Source organism: Cibotium barometz, chromosome 53 (genome assembly GCF_041138505.1).
Source record: "Cibotium barometz isolate CiBa-2024 chromosome 53, ASM4113850v1, whole genome shotgun sequence".
In the NCBI taxonomy this organism is placed as follows: Eukaryota; Viridiplantae; Streptophyta; class Polypodiopsida; order Cyatheales; family Cibotiaceae; genus Cibotium; species Cibotium barometz.
In genome coordinates this window covers 38,337,390-38,358,677 of record NC_141098.1, presented here as the reverse complement: position 1 = coordinate 38,358,677, position 21,288 = coordinate 38,337,390, and the positions used below count along the sequence as shown (strand labels likewise).

General features: G+C 42.3%; 1 protein-coding gene across 1 annotated transcript; it reads left to right on the top strand.

The window, feature by feature from the left end:
* Positions 1 to 19,224: 19,224 nt before the first annotated feature.
* Positions 19,225 to 20,642, top strand: LOC147608608 (uncharacterized). The gene is made up of 3 exons (XM_086789471.1): positions 19,225 to 19,263; positions 19,533 to 19,584; positions 20,021 to 20,642. Exons 1-3 carry the CDS (start codon positions 19,225 to 19,227, stop codon positions 20,521 to 20,523), a joined length of 594 nt encoding a protein of 197 aa, XP_086645597.1. The 3' UTR covers positions 20,524 to 20,642.
* Positions 20,643 to 21,288: the final 646 nt, after the last annotated feature.

The window sequence follows — 21,288 nt, the reverse complement described above, 5'->3', positions numbered from 1 at the left end:
CGAACTAGTAAGCAAGTATTCTAACTAATAACATGTAGTTATGCTAGTTAGAATGTTGAATGTGCTAATTAGCATTCAGGTATGGTAACTAGCATGATTTAGTGTTCTAACAAGTATGCAATATGCTACCTAGCATGTAGGTATGCCAACTAACATGCAATTATGCTATGTATGGTAGTTAGCATGATTTAGTGTTCTAACAAGCATGAAATTATGCTAACTTACATGCAAGTATGGTAGTTAGCATGATTTAGTGTTCTAACAAAAGTATGCAGGTATGCTAACAAGCATGCTAATTACCATGCAGTTATACTAGTTAGCATGCAAGTATGGTAGTTAGCATAAAGGTATGCTAGTTAACATGATTCAGTGTTCTAACAAGTAGTCAAGTATGCTGATCAGCATTGATGAGTGTGCTAATGAGCATACATGTATGCTAGCTAGCATTAATGAGTCAAGCAGAGAAAGATTAACTTCTTTCATTCGTACCATATAACTGTACTATAACAAGCATGCAGGTATGTTACTTATCATTATTTATTATTCTAGCTAGCATGCATGCATGTTAATTAGTATAATTGGCGAGTTTCCTAACTAGTAGGCATGTGTCATAGTTAGCATTAATAACAAGCATGCAGGTATGTTACTTATCATTATTTATTATTCTAGCTAGCATGCATGCATGATGCTAATTAGTATAACTGGCGAGTTTCCTAACTAGTAGGCATGTGTCATAGTAGTTAGCATTAATAACTAGTATGCAAGTGTGCCATTTATCAACAGTGAATGTACTATGATAGTTAGCACATGTAACTATAGTAAACAAGGTTCATGTACTTGAGGCTAATCGAGAAGATGGACCAGATGCTTGATGTAATAGTTTTGTCCGATTGTTTTTCTGCAGACATCTTTCTTGTTAATAAGGGAGACACATGTTTCAGATTCCCAAAAGGAATAAACAAGTTCTTTGATTTCATCCGTTATGGCATTGTAACAAGGAAGCCTTGAGCATGATTCCAATGAGAATGAGTGGTCACCATCATTTATCCGAGACTGCACACTATTGTTTGGGATGTCAAGGAATGCCTGGAAACTTGCATAACTTTGGTGACCTTAGTAATGGGCACTTTCTGAGTATAATTCATGAGAGTAGTAGTCAATGTACTTTTTTTAAGAAAGAACTCTTCTTTGCTTGGTGGTTTCTTAACAACAACCAATGTATTGGGCACATTTGCTATTAATGTTGATTGCAACTCATCCTCTTCTCTAGAGAGAGAGAGAGAGAGAGAGGAGTACTTTAGTGTGTATATGTGAGAGAGACAGAGAGAACTGTTGCACTATTACGCCAGTTTTTAATCACGTAAAAGAGACATTGGGCATTGCTTAAGCGTTGCCCATTCATCACATCATATTATTTATTTTTAAAATGAACCTTCTTTATGCGATGGCATGCATCGTTTATGCCATGCAAACAATGTTGCTTAAATGATGCAACATTGCTTAAACGATACAAAGATATTGCTTATATAACTGTTGTTCGTCAAGACCTGGGCAGGTCCTTTGCAACCGAACTTCCCTTTATAAAACACATACCAAATGCTCCCTCCAGCATTGTGGCGTAAGATAGTTCTTTAAGAAAACAAGGTTTAGAACTATGCAAGTTTTCAGTTTGATTTTCTTTTGAATACAATGAGTATATCTTAAATCAGTATCCCTGAAACTTCATAATCGTAATACTGAATTTCAAAACAGAATTCCTCGAATTCAGTAACCTTGATTCTCAAATCAATTCGAAGGGTCTTAACTTAGTTTCAGATTTGATGGGAGTTTGAGTGTATTTTCCTGAACTGGTCATCCCAAAGTCTATACCCCATTTCACCTCTGTCACCATATCCTAGGAATATGCATTTGTGAGACTTAGGATCAAGTTTGGTGCGCATTTCCCTGCGTATGTGCACGTACGCAACGCAACCAAACACTCTCAAGTGCTTGTATGACGGAGGCTTCACTGTCCATACTTCTTCTGGCACTTTCCCACCAAGCCTCGTGTTAGGTGACCTGTTTATAAGGTGAACGGCTGTCATAACAGCTTCAGCCCAAAAACCATGAGGTAATGCAGCATGTGACAACATAGAACGGACCTTCTCCTGAATGGTCCTGTTCATCCTCTCTGCTGTCCCGTTTTGTGGAGGATCATAAGGAGTAGAGAGCTCCCTCTTGATGCCTTTAGCATCACAAAAGTCCTGAAACTGTTTGGACATATACTCTCCACCATTGTCGGAACGCAAAGCCTTCAGTGTTTTGCCAGTTTGATTCTCAACATCAGCAACAAACTTCTGAAACACTGAGAATGTATCACTCTTCAAACGAAGAGGATAAACCCACACCTTGCGTGTGGCATCATCAATAAAAGACACAAAATATTTTGCCCCTCCCAAAGAAAGCTGAGGCATCTCACATACATCTGTATGCACAAGCTCTAACTGAGCATCTTTCTGTCCAAGAGCTTTCTTGTGGGGGCACTGTAGTTGCCTACCATATATACAATGCTCACAAAACTGAAAACTTGAAAACTTTAGAGAAGGCAAGTAACCCAAACGAGACAATTGCTCCATTCCCTTGACACTCATGTGTCCCAACCAGCTATGCCACAATGCTAAATTCCACTAGGTAGGCTCCAATTTATGGGTATCATACGTGCTTACGTGGTTAGTAATGTAATCATCATTAATATAAAGAGCTCAAAAATTCAACTAGTAGAAGAGATACACAATTTTCCTTTAAAAAAAGTGACAGAGGCGGGGGTTGCGAGAGTTAGAATGGAAAGCCAATGCCCCTTTATATATTTTCCATATCTTAGATTGAGAAAAATTGATTATAATGCCAACATACTCAAACTACCTGGAGGGAGACATGGCTTTTGCAAATTGCTACACTTTCTTCCCTTCTTATTTGGAGTTTCTTCTTATAGACATGAATTACATGGGACTAGACACGATAGATGTGCAAGAATATGATGCCGCCTTCAAAAACCATTTTCATGAATTCAAGGCTCTGGTGGTCCCATCGAACATCAGCATCAATGAACATTGGTCACAAGCCTTTGCAAAATTTTGTGAAATGTATCGTGAAAAGGCTCTTTTATCTCAATGATTTGTGCATTTTTTTCTTAAATATCATGATGTTTCAGATGACCTCGGACTTAATCAAAATATATAATGAAAAGAAGCTTCTTCTTATCTTAATCATTTGTGCATATCTTTCTTAATTCAATATCATCAAGTTTTAGATGACCTCCTCCGACCCCTAACGGTAGGGGCAGCAGCAGCAACAACACAGGAACTAGTATTGGTACTAGATCCTTAATCCATCCGGGGACGGGCAAATAATTAGCCTAGATAGGCATATATATTTTTATGGTTATCTTACCCATGTTCCGGTAGTTCTACTATCCGAGTTCTGAGCATTAACTCAAAGGCATGTGTGAGGATTGCTCTTTTGGCCACTGATTGATTGCTTTGAGTGACATTCCATCTGGAAAATGAAGACACTGGAGAAGGTTTCAAAAAGCCTTTCCCAACTTTGAAAGTTGGGCCAAATAGATTTTTTTCTTCTTTTTTTCAAAAAAAGGGCAGTTGAATTATAGAAAAGGAGGAATCCGAAGTTACAAAGGCCACGTGGTGGCTGCTGGTTCAAAATGGCCAGTTGGCACACTTAGTGCATGTGATTGCATGTGCGACGCGTGAGAGGGGAGAAAAGGATTTGACGACCCACGCGGGGTATCATTGCATGGAGCCTGCTCGATCTACGCCTTGCTGGTGTTGAGATCTTCTCCCCTCACTTGAGGATTGAGCTCCCTTCTTTCTCTGGGGGGCCTAGCCGCCGGCTCCTTCTCTCTTTCTGGCTTGGAAGGGGGCTTCGTCTTGCTGATTGGCACTTCCACCTTTGTCTCTTCCATCATGGGCGGTTCTGGTTTGACTCTTCTCCACTCTGGGGGGATGAAGGTGCTGGTTCTTTATTCTGATTTGTAGGCTCCCTCGATAGTCCTCTGGGCGGCAGAACTTCTGTGCTTCTTCTTTTCTTGCTTGATCCTGGTGCCTGAGCCCCTTGGCAGAAGAAGGGGGAAGTATATTACTCACCCTTTTGATTTCGATCCTTTGGTAGGAGCCCTTATGGGGCCCTTGATCTTTCTCTCTCGGGGACGGTTAAGATTCCTCTGCTCTGAATCTTTTTCTTTCTTTACAGGTGCACAGAAGAGGAAGCAGAGCCTGGAACAGGACTCTTCTTGAGTTGGGGCTCTGCTTCTGATGACTATCAGATCGGTGGCCATGCGGTAGTGGACTATCCTGAGTTTCCGAGATGCATGGACCTCTCCAGAGATCCTGGTGGACAGCCCATATCTGTATTTCTTTTTTTTTTTAAAAATAAAAAAGGCTGTTATATTAGAAAGAGGAGGAATCCAATGTACATATGCCCACGTGTCCACCATGCAGTGGCCGTGTGTGTGCCACCACTTGTCATCACATGCAGCTGGCCTCGGGCAGTCTGTAGACTCTGGTTCTTCTACAGCGGGGAGCTGGTGGGGTGCTGAGATGCCCGCTGATCTTGTATGCTTTTCCTCCTCCTTCCTAGTGCCGAACGACCTTCTCTTTCTTTTCCACTTGCAAGGGAGCTGCAGGGTCCTTTTGGCTCGCCATTCAGGGCGCCGGTTGAGGCTTGTGGTTGAGCATCTTCTTCTTTGGTTCTGGCTTCCTATCCCTTTAATCTGATCCCATTTCAATACGTGTGCAGGAATCCTTAAAGGGGTAGAGGGGGGATCGCCCTCGGAATGGCTGTATTCTCCCGCTTGGCTCACTTCACCGCGAGAGTCGGTCGGGCATCTTTCCTCAGGTATCCGATAAGCAGGTTCAGTGTTCCTCTGTTCTGATTCTTTCTTTTTTCCTCTTACAGGTGAAGCAAAGGATTGAGGGGCTCTACCTGGTATACGGGTTCCTTGCTTAGCAGGCTCTCCCAAGGGGACGGAGGCAGATTTTCTGACTGAGTATTTCCTTCTTCTTCCTTGAACCTCGAGATTGCCTTACGGAGGAGGAGATCGACTGGAGGAGAAGCGAATGACCTGCAGGTCACTTGCCGAGGCTTATCCCTCGTTGTCTCTATCTTCTTGCAAGGATCTGGTTGACAAATGTATTGAACTTTGATAGCATCCTGTCTCAACTGTCTAATGAATTTTGCTGTGTGACTCCGCATTGAATTTTTGACTAGAAACATGATAGCTGCGTGTAGATCGACTTTACAGGCTACCGATTAATTCAATTAGTGCTCTGTCTTTGGTAATGACTAGGTTGATTTTTTCTCTGATTGAATCCAGTTTGGCCTTGGTATAGTCTGAGGCTTTCTTGTTGAATTTAAGTTCTAGCTTTTTCTCAGAGTTGATTAAAGAAGGTAATATATCTTTTAGACCAGTACCTGCTGCATGATGAGATGAGACTAACTGACAGCGGAGGTCCTATAATTTCTGGATTGTTGAACGATGCTGCTAATCTCAGCAACCATGCATGCCATAAATATTCGCTTCTAATGACATTCCACAAAGTGTCTGAACACCCTAAGGCCTCTCCCAGTAAAATCTGTTTCCAATGTAGAGCTTTGCCCCGATTAGCTGCTATGCTTTGAAGTAGATTGAGAGAATGAGAGATGTGCTGGCACTGAAGGAAGATGTGAAAATCATCTTCTGGGAGTCCACACCTTGCACATTGATTCGATGCCACATTGAATTTGGCTGCCTTGGCTTGAGTCCATAGGGCTCTATAAGCAATAAGCCATGCTAGGCATGACTTCTTAGGATCAGTGTGGGGGTTCCAGAGGTTTCTGAGGATATTGTACCATTTTTTCCGGTCCCACTTAGTGTTCCATCTACGATTGAGGGTTAGGTGGATGGGAAGAGCTTTAGAAATCTTAGGCATGGGAAGAAGAGGTTTATTGCCTGTCCATTTGAAAGCACAGATGTTGAAGGCAGAGGGGTTGCTTAGCTTCCAGGTCTCCTGCTGATCCCATTCCGATGTTCTGCTTTGCACAAGGTCCAACTCAGGAGTCCTGCAGTCGAATCTGGCCACAAGTTCAGCTCTTGATAGCCAGGTTCCTAGATGATGATTCCAGAGATCTGCCCAGGTTACAATGCCTCTCTTGTGCAGGTTTAGCGCTACTTGAGCTTCCTCTGGCTGGAGAGGGGGGAAAGGGAGACTGGACCACCAACAGGAGTCCCAGGCCAGAGCATCTTTTGAGATACGGGGGTTTGGGGCTGGGTTTAGGTAAGATTTGATGTTATTCCAAGCTTTCCATAATGAGGAAACTAGTTGACTACCTTTGGGCGAGAAGGGGAACTTGGAAACAACTATGGTTGAGAGGGGTAGGTTGTTCCATTTGTTGAAACCAGTGATGACAAACCTTGGGGTGTCCTTGAGAAGAAGTTGGGCCCAGTCTTCCGAGGGGTTGGTACATGCTCTTATGATCCACTTGGTTGCCATCCTATTAGCAGTGATCCTAATATCTTGAATGCCTAGTCCTCCCTTTGCTTTAGGGGTGGTGCAGATATCCCACTTGACTTTGGGTATGCTCTTGTTCCAAGGGTCGCCGCCCCAAAGAAAGTTCCTGCACAGCTTGGTAAGGTTATTCAGATCAGAATCAGGAGGCTTCCAACAGCTAATAAAATAGATGGTATAGGGCAGAATGAAGTGGTTGAGGACCATGATCCTCCCTGCCAAGGTGAGCTGTCTTCTTTTCCATCTCAGGAGCTTGTTGTCTATTTTTTCCATGACCCACTGCCATCTTTGTTTAAGAGTGACCTTAAAGCCCATAGGTATTCCTAGAAGCCTGAATATCACACCGTCCTGAAGGAGATTGCAACCTGCTTCCTTAATCCAATCAGGTGGAGGATCTATGAGAGTTTTGATGCCTTTTTTATAATGGTTGATTGAAGAACCTGAGGCCATGCAGTAGATTTGTAAGCATTCCCAGAGAGCCTTTATACTTCCTTCCTCGTTGGCTATCAGGCAATTGGTGTCGTCAGCGAACATCTGTGTACACATCTGGTCTCCATTAAGGAGCTTTATTCCCTCTATCTCACCTTTTTTCATCTTTTCCTTGATGAGCCAGTTGAGGCCGTCTGAGGCTATGGCATATAAGAGAGGGGCTAACGGGCAGCCTTGTCTGATGCTCTTCTGAAGCGGGAAGGGGTCAGAGAGCTCTCCGTTGTATATTATCTTGGCTTTGGCGTTGCCGAAGAGGGTTTTGACCATGTGGGTGAAATGGGGTCCCAAACCCATATCCCTTAAAGACTGGAGGATGAAATCCCAGTGGATTCTGTCATATGCTTTTTCAAAGTCAATCTTCATGAAGAGGAAATCCTGATTAGTTTTCTCTGCATATTCAAAACCTTCCCAAAGAGATATGATGGCGTCTAGGATGTATCTGCCCTTAATGAATCCTTTCTGTTCCTTGTTTATCCAGCTATTCATGTGCTCGGACAGACGGTGGGCAAGGGCTTTGGCTATGATCTTGTACACGCTGTTAAGCATGGTTAGAGGTCTCCAGTTTCCTACTTCCTCCTTAGGGCCTCTTTTGTGAATAAGCTTGATAAGGCCTTGATTAGATTGGGTGGGCAATGCTCCGAATTTGATAGCTTCTTGCCACACTTGGAGGATAGGGTCTACTAATACCTCACTGAAGGTTTGGTAGAATTCAGCAGCCAATCCATCTTCCCCTGGGCTTTTATTAGGTTTGAGAGATAAGATTACCTTTTTTATTTCCTCTTGAGAGATGTCTCTCTCCAGAACTTTTGGTAGATTAGGAGGAACAGTGGCTTCCCTAGCATCTTTGATGGTCTGCATGGCCTTTAGCTTGCTGTGAGAGGGGGGTCCTGTATCAAGGAAGATATCCCTGTAATATTCAGTTAGAAGCTGTTTGTTCTCCTTGTGGTTGCTAGCCTTAATTCCATTCTTGAAGCAAAGGAGGGGGAGGTGTTCTTGTCTTTGTTTCACTTTCAACATTTTGAACATTTCTTTGGTCGGACTATTAGCTTTACCTGCCCACCAGTCCCTGGTGAAGAGTTTTGCTTGCTGGAGGGCTATTTCCTCCTCCCTTTTGATTTGAGCTCTTAGCTGGTTGAGGTTTCCCAGGTTGGTAGAAGACTCCTGCACCCGAAGCTGGGATTGAAGTTTTATGAGCCTGCTGATCCTGTGGGCAGTAACCTCCTTCCTTACTTGCTTTAGGAGGTTTTGAGTAGACTTGATGGCTAGGTTCCAGGCTTTAGCCGGGGGGAGGTTGTAGGAGAAGAAGGATTTCCAGATATGGACTATCTCTTCCTTGACCAGTGGTAATTTGAAGAGGGCCGGATCAGTGTGGAACCATCAAGCCTTGTGTCTAGTGTCTTGATTATCCAAGGTGGTGATAATGGGATAGTGGTCGGAGATGCAAGTAGACATGTCGACCAGACATTCACATCTGTTGTGTTTTGTAACAATTTCATTGCTAGCATAGGCTCTGTCCAGCCTGGCTTTCCTAGTGAGCTCCCCTATTGAATAGTTTAGCCATGAGAATATTCCTTCCTGGCCTAGGTCTTGAAGATTGAGTTTGCGTTTGACTTTCTCCCAAGCAAGCTTTTCTCTTCCAAATAGGGCCTGCCCCTTCGCTTGGAACCTGTCTTGGAGGGATTCTACCATATTGAAGTCACCCAAGATGAGGGAGGGGGACTGCAGGTTGAGGAGAGAGTTCCAGGTATCAGTCCTTTGCTTTTGGGGCCCGTGGGCGTAGATCCCAGCAAGAGTGAAGTTGTTAAGGTACATTGCTATCCATTGGTTGTTGTGCCCTATGTGGAATCCCTTAAGCTCAGGGCTGAGGTCGAGGTGAATGCCAACAGCCAATCCTCCACTTCCTTGTGAATGCAGGGTGTGAATCCAGAAGTGATCAGGAGAGATAGTGTTGAGCCTTCTGTTCACCTCTTCTCCTGTAGTCTTAATCTCCACTAAAACAATGATGTCCAAGAGGCATTTGGTTTTAATCCACTGTCTGACAAGTTGAACTTTCTTCAAATCAGTTAGGCCTTTTACATTGAAGCTGATTATTTTCATCTTTTATTGGGGGGTTTGCTTGTACCTCCCTTGTCTTGGATTAGAGAGTGGATTAGCAAGAGCTAAGGAGGATCAAACATGGTTATAGTCATGATTAGGTCATGATTAGAAACATGATTAAGAGTGGATTAGAGATACTAATGAGACATGGCTTAGGCATAATCATGTAAACACACAAGTTACTTCTTCATTAGCAAGAGCCTCTTATATAGGCAAGTAGTACATGACCACATGACATCATCTATGATGTCTTACAAGCATGAAAGGCCATCTCCCCCCATGTGGGTATGCCATCTCCCCCATGTGGGTATGCCATAAATGAGAAATATTCCCTCTAGGCTATATTTGATGTAGGCGCCCTTTTGTGGAGGTGAAGTGAGTGAAGTAATCAAGGTTACATAGCCCCTTTCAACCTTTGAATGGATTTGGGTGATATATCCAACAAACCCTCCTTCAACCAAATCCATGACAATGCTACCTTTATGATGGCAATTCTAGGTTCTAGTTACAACATACAAGAACTAGTTATGATGACCATGCTGGTGCCCGTAGGTCTTATTCCAGTTAGGTTTACAATGCTAGCAATGATGGATGATGCTAGAATACCATAGTAAAGCTTACAATGAGATAGTTATGTTTAGGATGGAGAGGTTTTTAAACATGGTATGGGCTATCCCTTGATTTTACTCAAAAGGCCCAATCTTCTTCGATAAAATTGGCCTCTTCGGAGGCCTCTTCTTGCAGCTCTTCTTTGTCTTGACTTGCGAGAAATGCCTTTTGTGCCTTTTGTTTGAAGAAACAATTTTCTTCAATATGATTGTCCTTGCCGCAGAATCCACAAGTCTTCTTCTTTCCTTTTGTGTCGATGAAGTTCTTCTTCTTGAAGTGTGACTTGTTGTTGGAGAAGTATGCCCCTTCCATTATCCCTATATTCTCTTGCTTCTTCTTGTACTCCTCAAGGAGTGCAGCTTCAATGGCTTCTAAAGTAGGATCCGGAAGATTCATGAGAGTTGACACTAAGTGCCCATATTCATCATAAGGCATGCTTTTCAATAAAACTGTAATGGCATCTTCTTCATCTATTGGTGCTCCTATTGTTGCAAGTTGTGACATTAGGCTTTTCATATAATTAAGATGAGTAGGTAAAGACTCAGAAGCTTTCTTTTCAAGTTTAAAGAATTGGATTTTCAGCCCTATCTTGGAATGCTTCCCTTTTGCCCCAAATAATTTCTCTAAGATTTCCCATGCTTCAGCTGAGTTGTTTGCATTAGAGATATGATGTATGTAGTTGTCACTTAGACCTAATGCAATTATGGCAAAAGCTTTCTCATCTCTAGGTAACCATCCTTGTTCACCATCTCTAGTGGTAGGTTTTTTCTCCTTTCCACTAGCAACTCCCCACAGACCTTTCTTCATGAGAATAAATCTTACTCTAACTTGCCAGGTATGAAAGCCTACCCCATTAAACTTATCAACATGGAATGAGGATGTAGACATGATGATAAAGCAAGGTCTTACCACTTGAGTATCCCTCAAGGGCAGTGTCTAATGCTTTTACAAGATTAGATACCTTCACCAAATAGATGAAGGTTATTTATGAAAAATTCAGACCAATCATGCCCTCCTAAAACATTGTTTGCTCTTGAGTTGTAGACATTGTTTCTTACCCGTCTCCTCGGCTTTCTGCTTTTCTTCTTAGGCCTCAAATGTTGAATGTTCGATGATTCAGCATCAGATGGTTCAGCCATTGTGATTCAAAAAATGATGTAAGCAATATCATCATCACAATATATTAATATCATCAAGTATATGGTGACCAATGTGATAAATGCTTTCAAAACAACTTCCAAAAATTGGGTCACTTGGAGTTCTTGAAGGAGGTAGAAGCCTAGGTCAAAGCATCTAATGCTTTAAGTGCTTTAAATATCAGAGATTTGAGACTATTTTAAGCACAAAACATTGGTGATTAAGTTGAATAATCACCCATTAATTTACTGTTAAGAACTGAAGCTTCAGAAGCTCTGTCAGTCCTACAGCCACCAAACCACGCAGCCATTCGTGATTCTGACCAGATCAGCGTGTTCGCAGCCTACGAAAACCCTTGAGGCTCTGAGGAATTAGAGCTTGGTGACGCGATGGAGATGGGGCAGCGTTTTCCCCCAAATAAAAAGGCGCCGGTTTCTGCTGCAATGCCGATGGCTCCAGGCGATTTCTGTCTAATTCCGCCCGTCAGCACCTTCGTATTTGAGTTGAGAATGAGCAGCTGAAAGCTTGTGGTGAATCTTGAAGTGGGTAGTGAGATATTGAAGCTCCATGGACTGCCTGTCTTTCAGCCTAGATAATAGGAGAGGATAAGATATGATTAAGTTAATAAATTGCTAATTAATCCCTAATAAGTGAGCTTTGGATGATGTAAAACCTGCTCTGATACCAAATCTTGGATTAGAGAGTGGATTAGCAAGAGCTAAGGAGGATCAAACATGGTTATAGTCATGATTAGGTCATGATTAGAAACATGATTAAGAGTGGATTAGAGATACTAATGAGACATGGCTTAGGCATAATCATGTAAACACACAAGTTACTTCTTCATTAGCAAGAGCCTCTTATATAGGCAAGTAGTACATGACCACATGACATCATCTATGATGTCTTACAAGCATGAAAGGCCATCTCCCCCCATGTGGGTATGCCATCTCCCCCATGTGGGTATGCCATAAATGAGAAATATTCCCTCTAGGCTATATTTGATGTAGGCGCCCTTTTGTGGAGGTGAAGTGAGTGAAGTAATCAAGGTTACATAGCCCCTTTCAACCTTTGAATGGATTTGGGTGATATATCCAACACCTTGGTGGCTGACTGGGGGGTGGCACCAAGTTGCGCTCTCCCTCTCTTGAGCTCCTTACTGATTTCCATGTCATTGGATGCAGAAGGCTGTAGAGATGATCTGTTCTCCTTTGTTGGGCTGGAAACAGTCAAGGTTATCCACCTCCTTCTCGAGCCTCAGCTTGTTGATTGGAGTACTTTCCACGCAGTCCTGTTCATCTTCAGAAGCCCCAGGTTCTGGTATGGCAGCCAGGATAGAGTACCTGTTTGGCTTAATTATAGGCACAAGGGTTTTAGGTTTGACTGCTGGCTTGCGCCTGTTGCCAACTGAATTTTCGGGATCTTTGGAATTAGAAGGTGGATTGGAGGGGGGGGGACTGGCCAACCAGCTGAGGGGGGGGAGCTTTGTTAACTGAGTGAGGAAGAATGATTTGAGGGTTCTTGATAGGGCAGTTTCTGATGAGATGCCCCTGTTTCCCACAGTGGAAGCAAGAGTTTGGTAAGTGCTTGTAGAGGATAGGTTGGGTGAGAGAGAACTCCCCACATCCAATGGAGATCTCTTCCGGGAGGGGGAGAGACAAGTCTAGCTCAACAAGGACTTGGGGGTGCCATGCGGGATTGTAGTCAATGAAGGCTTTGGTGCCTAAAACTTGACCTAGGGGAGCTAGGATGGCTTTGATCCAAGGAGTAAGGTGAATGGGTAAGTTAGGAAGCTCTACCCAAACAGGGTACACTGAAGATTTAGGTCCATCGGGGTTGAAGTCTTTGGACCACCTCATGAAGCAGAAGGGAAGGTGCCTAAACATCCATTGACCCGAGCTGATGACTTTCATAGCCATGCTGGCCTCTTTGAACATGAATATGTAGTAACCTTTGGCCAAGGCTTGAGTGAGCGTGACTTCAATCCCTAAAGGGGACCAGCTGTCTCTGATCCAGGCTTTCATTGCTTCCTTAGACGGTCGCGGGCCAAAGAGCAGGCCGACCAGACATCTTTCAGAGTATTCTTCAACTTTGTTCCTAACCTGCTCAACAGGAAGGCTTACATGAACCGACAGGGGCTGGGGGTTACCTTTTTCAGCTGGGGAGATACTTTCTTTCTGTTTGGCGCCATTAGAGTTTGGACTGTCCTCCTTTGGGGGAATGGGGGCTTCTTTGGGTTGATCACTGTTTTTTGTGGATAGCAGCTGCTCTTTAGCTTCCTTGAGTTCTTGCATGAGTCGAGAGTTTTCTTCCATTACTGCTTCTATTAAGGAGTCGTCTCCCCAGGGTTTGTCTGGGAGTTGGTTCCACCGATTAGCTCTAGGACCTTGAAGAGATGAAGAGGGAGAAGCACCGGTTAAGTGACTGCTGAGCATTTGAATGGGTTTTGCAGGTGATGGGAGCTGTGGACGAACTAGAGACGGGCTCCTCCTCTCAGTGCCCATGCACTTGGGAGGGCATCCGCCCGCAGAGAAAGAAAGACGGCGATGCAGCTTGAGGGCGGGAAGCAGGAGGCCAAATAGATTTTGTTGAGCAGGGAGTTTTCATCAGTGAAGGCCAAGGTACTTTCTGGTACACTCCCAAATAAATTTTATTGGTGCGCATAGCTTAATTTCACCAAGAGACGTGAGGTCTATGGTCTTCTGAGATATGCACCGACCAAATGTGCAGAGACGTGAGGTGTATGGTCTTCTGCGATGTCCACCGACCAAATGTGCAGGTCACTGTTGACTCTCTCCCCCTCTCTCTCTCTCTCTCTCTCTCTCTCTCTCTCTCGTTAGAGAAAAGCCTTCATGAGCTGCAGAAGGCTGGATGGGAGGATGTCTCGTTTGGATGGCAGGATGTCTCGTTTGGATGGGAGGATGTCTCGATATCGAACGGGATACTGAGATGTGTGACGCGTGGCTGGATACGGAGGAGATGGGTGACGACGGGAGGCCCGATCTTCACGGGCCTAAATGCTCAGGGTAACGGCTCTGGTGATGGCTTGCTGATCATGAGTCCAACATGTGATGTGTCATGGTATGAGCTCTCGCCCCCCGCCGGCACCAGCGCCAGCAGAATCTTGGACACTATTATCTTCAAGGATAAGAAAGACGGCAAGACGCTGTGCATCTGGATGGGCAAGATCATCCCCTCCGTCCCAGCATGCAGTGGCCCGGGAATGAGCCCTCTGACGTAGAGTAAGTAGTACGGAACATGCATGCATGCATGTATAAATAATAATGGAGAGGCGTCACGCCATCCATGACTCTCTACAACAACCGAACCCAAATATATCTCTATCTTTGCATTATCTGTTTCTTCTTCTATCGTTGCATTATCTGTTTCTTTTTGGGTGAGTGGGTGGTTTGTTTGATTATGCTCATTGACAAGAAGAAGCGCCATGCTTGGGCCAACACACTTTCACAAATGACAAATTAAAGATCTAGTGATATTCTTATTACCTTTGGTTCTCCTTAAAATGTGCGGGATGAAATTTTTTGGGGGTTTTTAAACCTTAGTTCTACATGTAAATATGATATGGTCTTTAATCTCTAACGTTTTCAAACTTTTAAAAGTAAGGCATCTCTTTTTAAACGGGATCCTAGCTGTCGATCTTTTGTAGTGTATGGGGGTCCAGAGGGGGTTGCGTGGGCAGACACCCTAGAGATTGAGTGCAACTACACTTACTACACCAAGAGCAAGATGGAGTCACGTGCCTATAGCCCTTGACTTCTTCACCTTGTACTAGAAGGCCACCATCATCATCTAGGCACTCGTCTACACCATGAACCACGAGCGTAGCCCTTTGGTATTGCAGAGCTCTAGAGCCAGCCTGTGTGCCTTTGCTGAAAATTCTCAATACGGTCAAATTTTTTACTTAAGTTATACCAATCGGATTTGAAACTCATCCCCACCTCTAAATCGTGTACTCAATGTGTCACATCAAGTTAAGGGTTCTTGTAAAACCACCGTTTGGACCTAGACTTCTTGTTAACAATCGAGTTAACTGTGCATTTTCCTTGGAAAACTACATTTAAATATTGGACTTGTTGTTCCACATTCAGCTAAGGGTCCGCTTGCATATTTCACATTTTTTAAAATCCTTAGTCTTGATGTTCATCATCATATTGGGATTTCACCCTCTCATTCTTAAGAGTATTTTGGTTAATGCAATAAACATTTGTAAAAGCTCATATACTTTATAAAACATATGCTATTCATAAGGGTGAATGCATATAAAACTCCACTTTTGTTGGAACCAGGGATTTCACTGATGTAAACAAAAACATGTGAACATGTTAATAATATATGTTAATAATACAAAAAATCTTGTGATCACATGTTATATTCACAAAGATTTCACAAGGGCCTAAAAAAATTATCTTTCTCGGGCATAAAAAATATTCTTAGGTAGCCACTGACCTGCTATTATGTGAAGATGGTAACATGAGAACATGTGAATAGCTTATTCCCATGTGTAGCCAAGCTTTTAAGGGGTTCCCAAATGGCAAGTGACCTGTTATTTTGTGAACGGTAACATGAGAACATGTGAATAACTTGTTCACATGTGTTATTATCACAAAAAATCCTGTGATCACGTGAATATTAAATCCATGATTGGAACAAATACACCCTTTTCTAGAATAGTTTAGGCTAAACTAACCATACTAGGTGTACACATTTAATAAACACTAGTGTAGTAAAGCTAGAGCATAGAAAGATACAAGAATGGAAAGGATTTAGAGTAGAGAATAACTTAATGAATGAAGAGAGATACCTCTTAGGACTTAATAATTTTTCTCATGATTTAGCTACAAGAGGACTAGATTAGTGCAATGTGGTTATAAAAACTAGAAAAACCTACTCCATTGACCACATTGAGTGTCCCATATTTTGATTCTATCTGTGTTTGTCCTTTTCTTTATTCATGCTACAATATTGGCCTTCTCTAACAGAATTATAGATAAGCCTGAACGCTCTCCATGGTGAATAAAGATGGATGCCAAGGCATTATTAACAGGGTGATGACCCACATAGTAGTGATGTCTAACTGCTCCAGATGAAGGTGCCCGGATGATGCTCTTTTGATAAGTGTAAGGGTGGGGCTTATTTGGGTTCGTTTAGAGGGATGTATTGCCTTTGCTTTAACAAGCAAAGGGGGATGATGCTCTTTTGATAAGTGTAAGGGTGGGGCTTATTTGGGTTCGTGTAGAGGGATGTATTGCCTTATTCGTTTCAAAATAAAAGGGTAATTCTTTAGAAGTTTTGGTGTTAAAGAGGAAGTTGAAGTTGGAGATGGTGTGAGTGTGAAGTGTGTAAAGAAGTGTTGGAGTTTTGGATGGGTGGTGCCGATTGAGGTGGTCCAACTTGGAGAAAAGAGAAGTGATAGAGTGTTTGTGGTTTCTTTGTCAACATGTTTGAGGTGGTGATTCCAATGCAAAGCTTTCTTTTCAAAGTGTTCATGAGGATGCTCAAAGTCTAAGAAAAGGAGGAATGATAACCTCCTATTTTGGGCATAATTTTGGTGCTAAATTGATAAATGTTAAGCATTTTTCCTACAAATATACTCATTTTTATATGCTTTATTGTAAACTAGCATGGCATATTAGCGGGTCAGCAATCTTTGACTGCCATGGCCACTTTTTTGTGTGTGTGTTTCATACTTTTGAAAGGTTTCAGAATGCTTTTTAAAACTCCTTAGTTGTAAAAATAAAGTCTTTAAACTTTTGACGAAGATGTATTCCGAATTTTATAATATCAAGAAAGATAAAAGTAGGTTGATGAAGTTGGAGGAGAGTTCACGGGCTGATTTAGGTGCCTCTTCGCTCTTGTTTTCTCTCCGTTGGTTCTTGCAAGCTCTCTCTTATGCATTTTCTTGTTCTTCATCAATGGAGAAAGAGATTCAGGAGAGTGAGGATGATGTTGACAAATTATTAAATTTCTCATATTCTCTTCTCTCTTCTTCTACTCTCTCTTGGTTCTTACAAACTCTCTCTTGTGCATTTCCTTGAGAATGAGGAGAGTGAGGATGATGATGACAATTTCTTGAACTTCTCATCTTGTTGAGCATGTGTGGGTGTGTTTTTGTTGGTAAAGAGCATGTTATTTTGCAGCTTTTGAAGCCATGGCAACCGTACTTGCCAACCTCAAACCTAGTTTCGTGATGATCAATTTGTACTGCAGCATTGCTATGGGTGAGCTTGAGAATATTTAGTCAAGTTGAATAGTTGGAATAAAACAAAACAATGCCATTGTGAATTTGATTAACTTTTTATACCATGGTTCCACAATGCTAAATATTTCCATTCATGAAGGCGAGTTTTGTAAGTATCTTAAGTGTATTCAAGTAAAAACTCAATCATCATTAATATAAGGAACTCAAAGATTTAATTTAAAATTCACTTAATAGAAGACATACATAGTTTCCCACAAAAAGTTGTAGTCAGGAGATGTAAGAGCTACAATGGAAAAGCCAAATTCTCTTAGTGTACTTTATATAAAGACACCAAAAACTAATGTTTTGAGCAAATGAATCAAAGATAATTTAGGAGAACACCAACCCATTAATCTCTCTCTCTCTCTCTCTCTCTCTCTCTCTAGAGAACATGATGAACTGCAATCAACAATAATAGCAAATGTGTCTAATACATTGGTTGTTGTTAAGAAACCACCAAGAAAAGAAGAGTTCTTTCTTAAGAAAAGTACATTCACTACTCTCATGAATTATACTCTGAAAGTGCCCATTACTAAGGCCACCAAAGTTATGCAAGTTTCCAGGCATTCCTTGTACATCCCAAAAAATAGTCTGCAGTCTTGAATAAATGATGGTGACCACTTATTCTCACTGGAATCATGCTCAAGGCTTCCACGTTACCGTGCCATAACGGATGAAATCAAAGAACTTGTTTAATCCTTTTGGGAGTCTGAAACATGTGTCTCCCTTAACAAGAAAGATGTCTGCCAGCAGCAGAAAAAGAATCAAACGAAACTATTACATCAAGCATTCGGTCCATTTACTCGATTAGCCTCAAGTACATGAACCTTGTTTACTAGTTACATGTGCTAACTATCATAGTACATTCACTGTTGATAAATGGCATACTTGCATACTAGTTATTCATGCTAACTATGACACCTACCTACTAGTTAGGAAACTCGCCAATTATACAAATTAACATGCATGTACGCTAGCTAGAACAATAAATAATGATAAGTAACATACCTACATGCTTGTTAGAGTTAGATGGTACGAACGAAAGAAGATAATCTTTCTCTCCTTGACTCATTAACGCTAGCTAGCATACATGTATGCTCATTAGCACACTCATCAATGCTGATCACCATACTTGACTGCTTGTCAGAACACTAAATCATGTTAACTAGCATACCTTTATGCTAACTACCATACTTGCTTGCTAACTAGTATAACTGCATGTTAATTAGCATGCTTGTATGCTTGTTAGCATACCCGCATACTTGTTAGAACACTAAATCATGCTAACTACCATACCCGCATACTTGTTAGAACACTAAATCATGCTAACTACCATACCTGCATGCTAACTACCATACTTGCATGTTCGTTAGCATATCTACATGCTAGTATAGCTCAGCTCGTGGCTCGGTGGGGACAGCCAAGACTGTGGGTTCGCCCATGGCTGTCATGGTTAGGCAGGCCCCAATTTATGGGTATCATACGTGCTTACGTGGTTAGTAATGCAATCATCATTAATATAAAGAGCTCAAAAGTTCAACTAGTGGAAGAGATACATAGTTTTCCTTAAAAAAAAGTGATAGAGGCGGAGGTTGCGAGAGTTAGAATGGAAAGCCAATGCCCCTTTATATATTTTCCATATCTTAGATTGAGAAAAATTGATTATAATGCCAACATACTCAAACTACTTGGAGGGAGACATGGTTTTGCAAATTGCTACACTTTCTTCCCTTCTTATTTAGAGTTTCTTCTTATAGACATAAATTACATGGGACTAGACACGATAGATGTGCAAGAATATAATGCCGCCTTCAAAAACCATTTTTATGAATTCAAGGCTCTGGTGGTCCCATCGAACATCAGCATCAATGAACATCGGTCACAAGCCTTTGCAAAATTTTGTAAAATGTATCGTGAAAAGGCTCTTTTATCTCAATGATTTGTGCATTTTTTTCTTAAATATCATGATGTTTCAGATGACCTCGGACTTAATCAAAATATATAATGAAAGAAGCTTCTTCTTATCGTAATCATTTGTGCGTATCTTTCTTAATTCAATATCATCATGTTTTAGATGACCTCCTCCGACCCCTAATGGTAGGGGCAGCAGCAACAACACAGGAACGAGTATTGGTACTAGATCCTTACCCCAGGAACTAGTATTGGTACTAGATCCTTACCCCATCCGGGACGGGCAAATAATTAGCCTAGATAGGCATATATATTTTTATGGTTATCTTGCCCATGTTCCGGTAGTTCAACTATCCGAGTTCTGAGCATTAACTCAAAGGCATGTGTGAGGATTGCTCTTTTGGCCACTGATTGATTGCTTTGAGTGACATTTCAACTGGAAAATGAAGACACTGGAGAAGGTTTCAAAAAGCCTTTCTCAACTTTGAAAGTTGGGCCAAATAGATTTTGTTGCGCAGGGAGTTTTCATCAGTGAAGGCCAAGGTACTCTCTGGTACACTCCCAAATAAATTTCATTGGTGCGCATAGCTTAATTTCACCAAGAGACGTGAGGTCTATGGTCTTCTGAGATATGCACCGACCAAATGTGCAGAGACGTGAGGTGTATGGTCTTCTGCGATATCCACCGACCAAATGTGCAGGTCACTGTTGACTCTCTCTCTCTCTCTCTCTCTCTCTATATATATATATATATATATATATATAAACGAGAGCTTTGTTTCAGCATCAAACCGGCCTTTTGTGTTGTTTGAGAGAGAGCGACAGAGAGAGAGAGGTAAGCGCCCGTTGTGCTTCAAACAGCATGTTTAACAATATATGTTGGTGTTGGTAGGTGTAACTTGGGTGTGTGTGTCTGAGAGAGAGAGAGAGAGAGATTATGTTGGTGTTGATGGGTCCTCTTGTGGTGTTGTGCTTGCAGTGCGTGGGGTTGAAGCAATATGGAGGTGGAGGCGGGCAGCGTTGGTTCTCATGAAGTGCTTCTGGAGAAGTTCCGTTCGGCCTTTGAGGCCAAGAAGATGGATGAGAAAAGCCTTCATGAGATGGGAGGATGTCTCGTTTGGATGGGAGGATGTCTCGATATCGAACGGGATACTGAGATGTGTGACGCGTGGCTGGATACGGAGGAGATGGGTGACGACGGGAGGCCCGATCTTCACGGGCCTAAATGCTCAGGGTAACGGCTCTGGTGATGGCTTGCTGATCATGAGTCCAACATGTGATGTGTCATGGTATGAGCTCTCGCCCGCCGGCACCAGCGCCAGCAGCAGAATCTTGGACACTATTATCTTCAAGGATAAGAAAGACGGCAAGACGCTGTGCATCTGGATGGGCAAGATCATCCCCTCCGTCCCAGCATGCAGTGGCCCGGGCATCTGGAAGGGCAAGATCATCCATCCCCAGCATCCAATGGCCCGGGAATGAGCGCTCTGACGTAGAGTAAGTAGTACGGAACATGCATGCATGCATGTATAAATAATAATGGAGAGGCGTCACGCCATCCATGACTCTCTATCTATCTTTGCATTATCTGTTTCTTTTTCTATCGTTGCATTATCTGTTTCTTTTTGGGTGAGTGGGTGGTTAGCTTGTTAGTTTCACGTGTTTGATTATGCTCATTGACAAGAAGAAGGGCCACTTTCACTTGTTTAATTATGCTCATTGACAAGAAGAAGCGCCGTGCTTGGGCCAATACACTTTCACAAATCTCAAATTAAAGATCTAGTGATATTCTTATTACCTTTGGTTCTCCTTAAAATATGTAGGATGAATTTTTGAGGGTTTTTAAACCTTAGTTCTACATATAAATATGATATGGTCTTTAATCTCTAACGATTTCAAACCTTTAAAAGTAAGGCATCTCTTTTCAAAGGGGATCCGAGCTGTTAATCTTTTGTAGTGTAAGGGGATCCGAGCTGTCGAGAGGGGGTTGCGTGGGCAGACACCCTAGAGATTGAGTGCAACTACACTTACTACACCCAGAGCAAGATGGAGTCAGGTGCCTGTAGCCCTTGACTTCTTCACTTTGTACTAGAAGGCCACCATCATCATCTAGGCACTTGTCTATGCCATGAACCATGAGCGTAGCCCTTTGGTATTGCAGAGCTCTAGAGCCAGCCTGTGTGCCTTTGCTGAAAATTCTCAATACGGTCAAATTTTTTACTTGAGTTATACCAATCGGATTTGAAA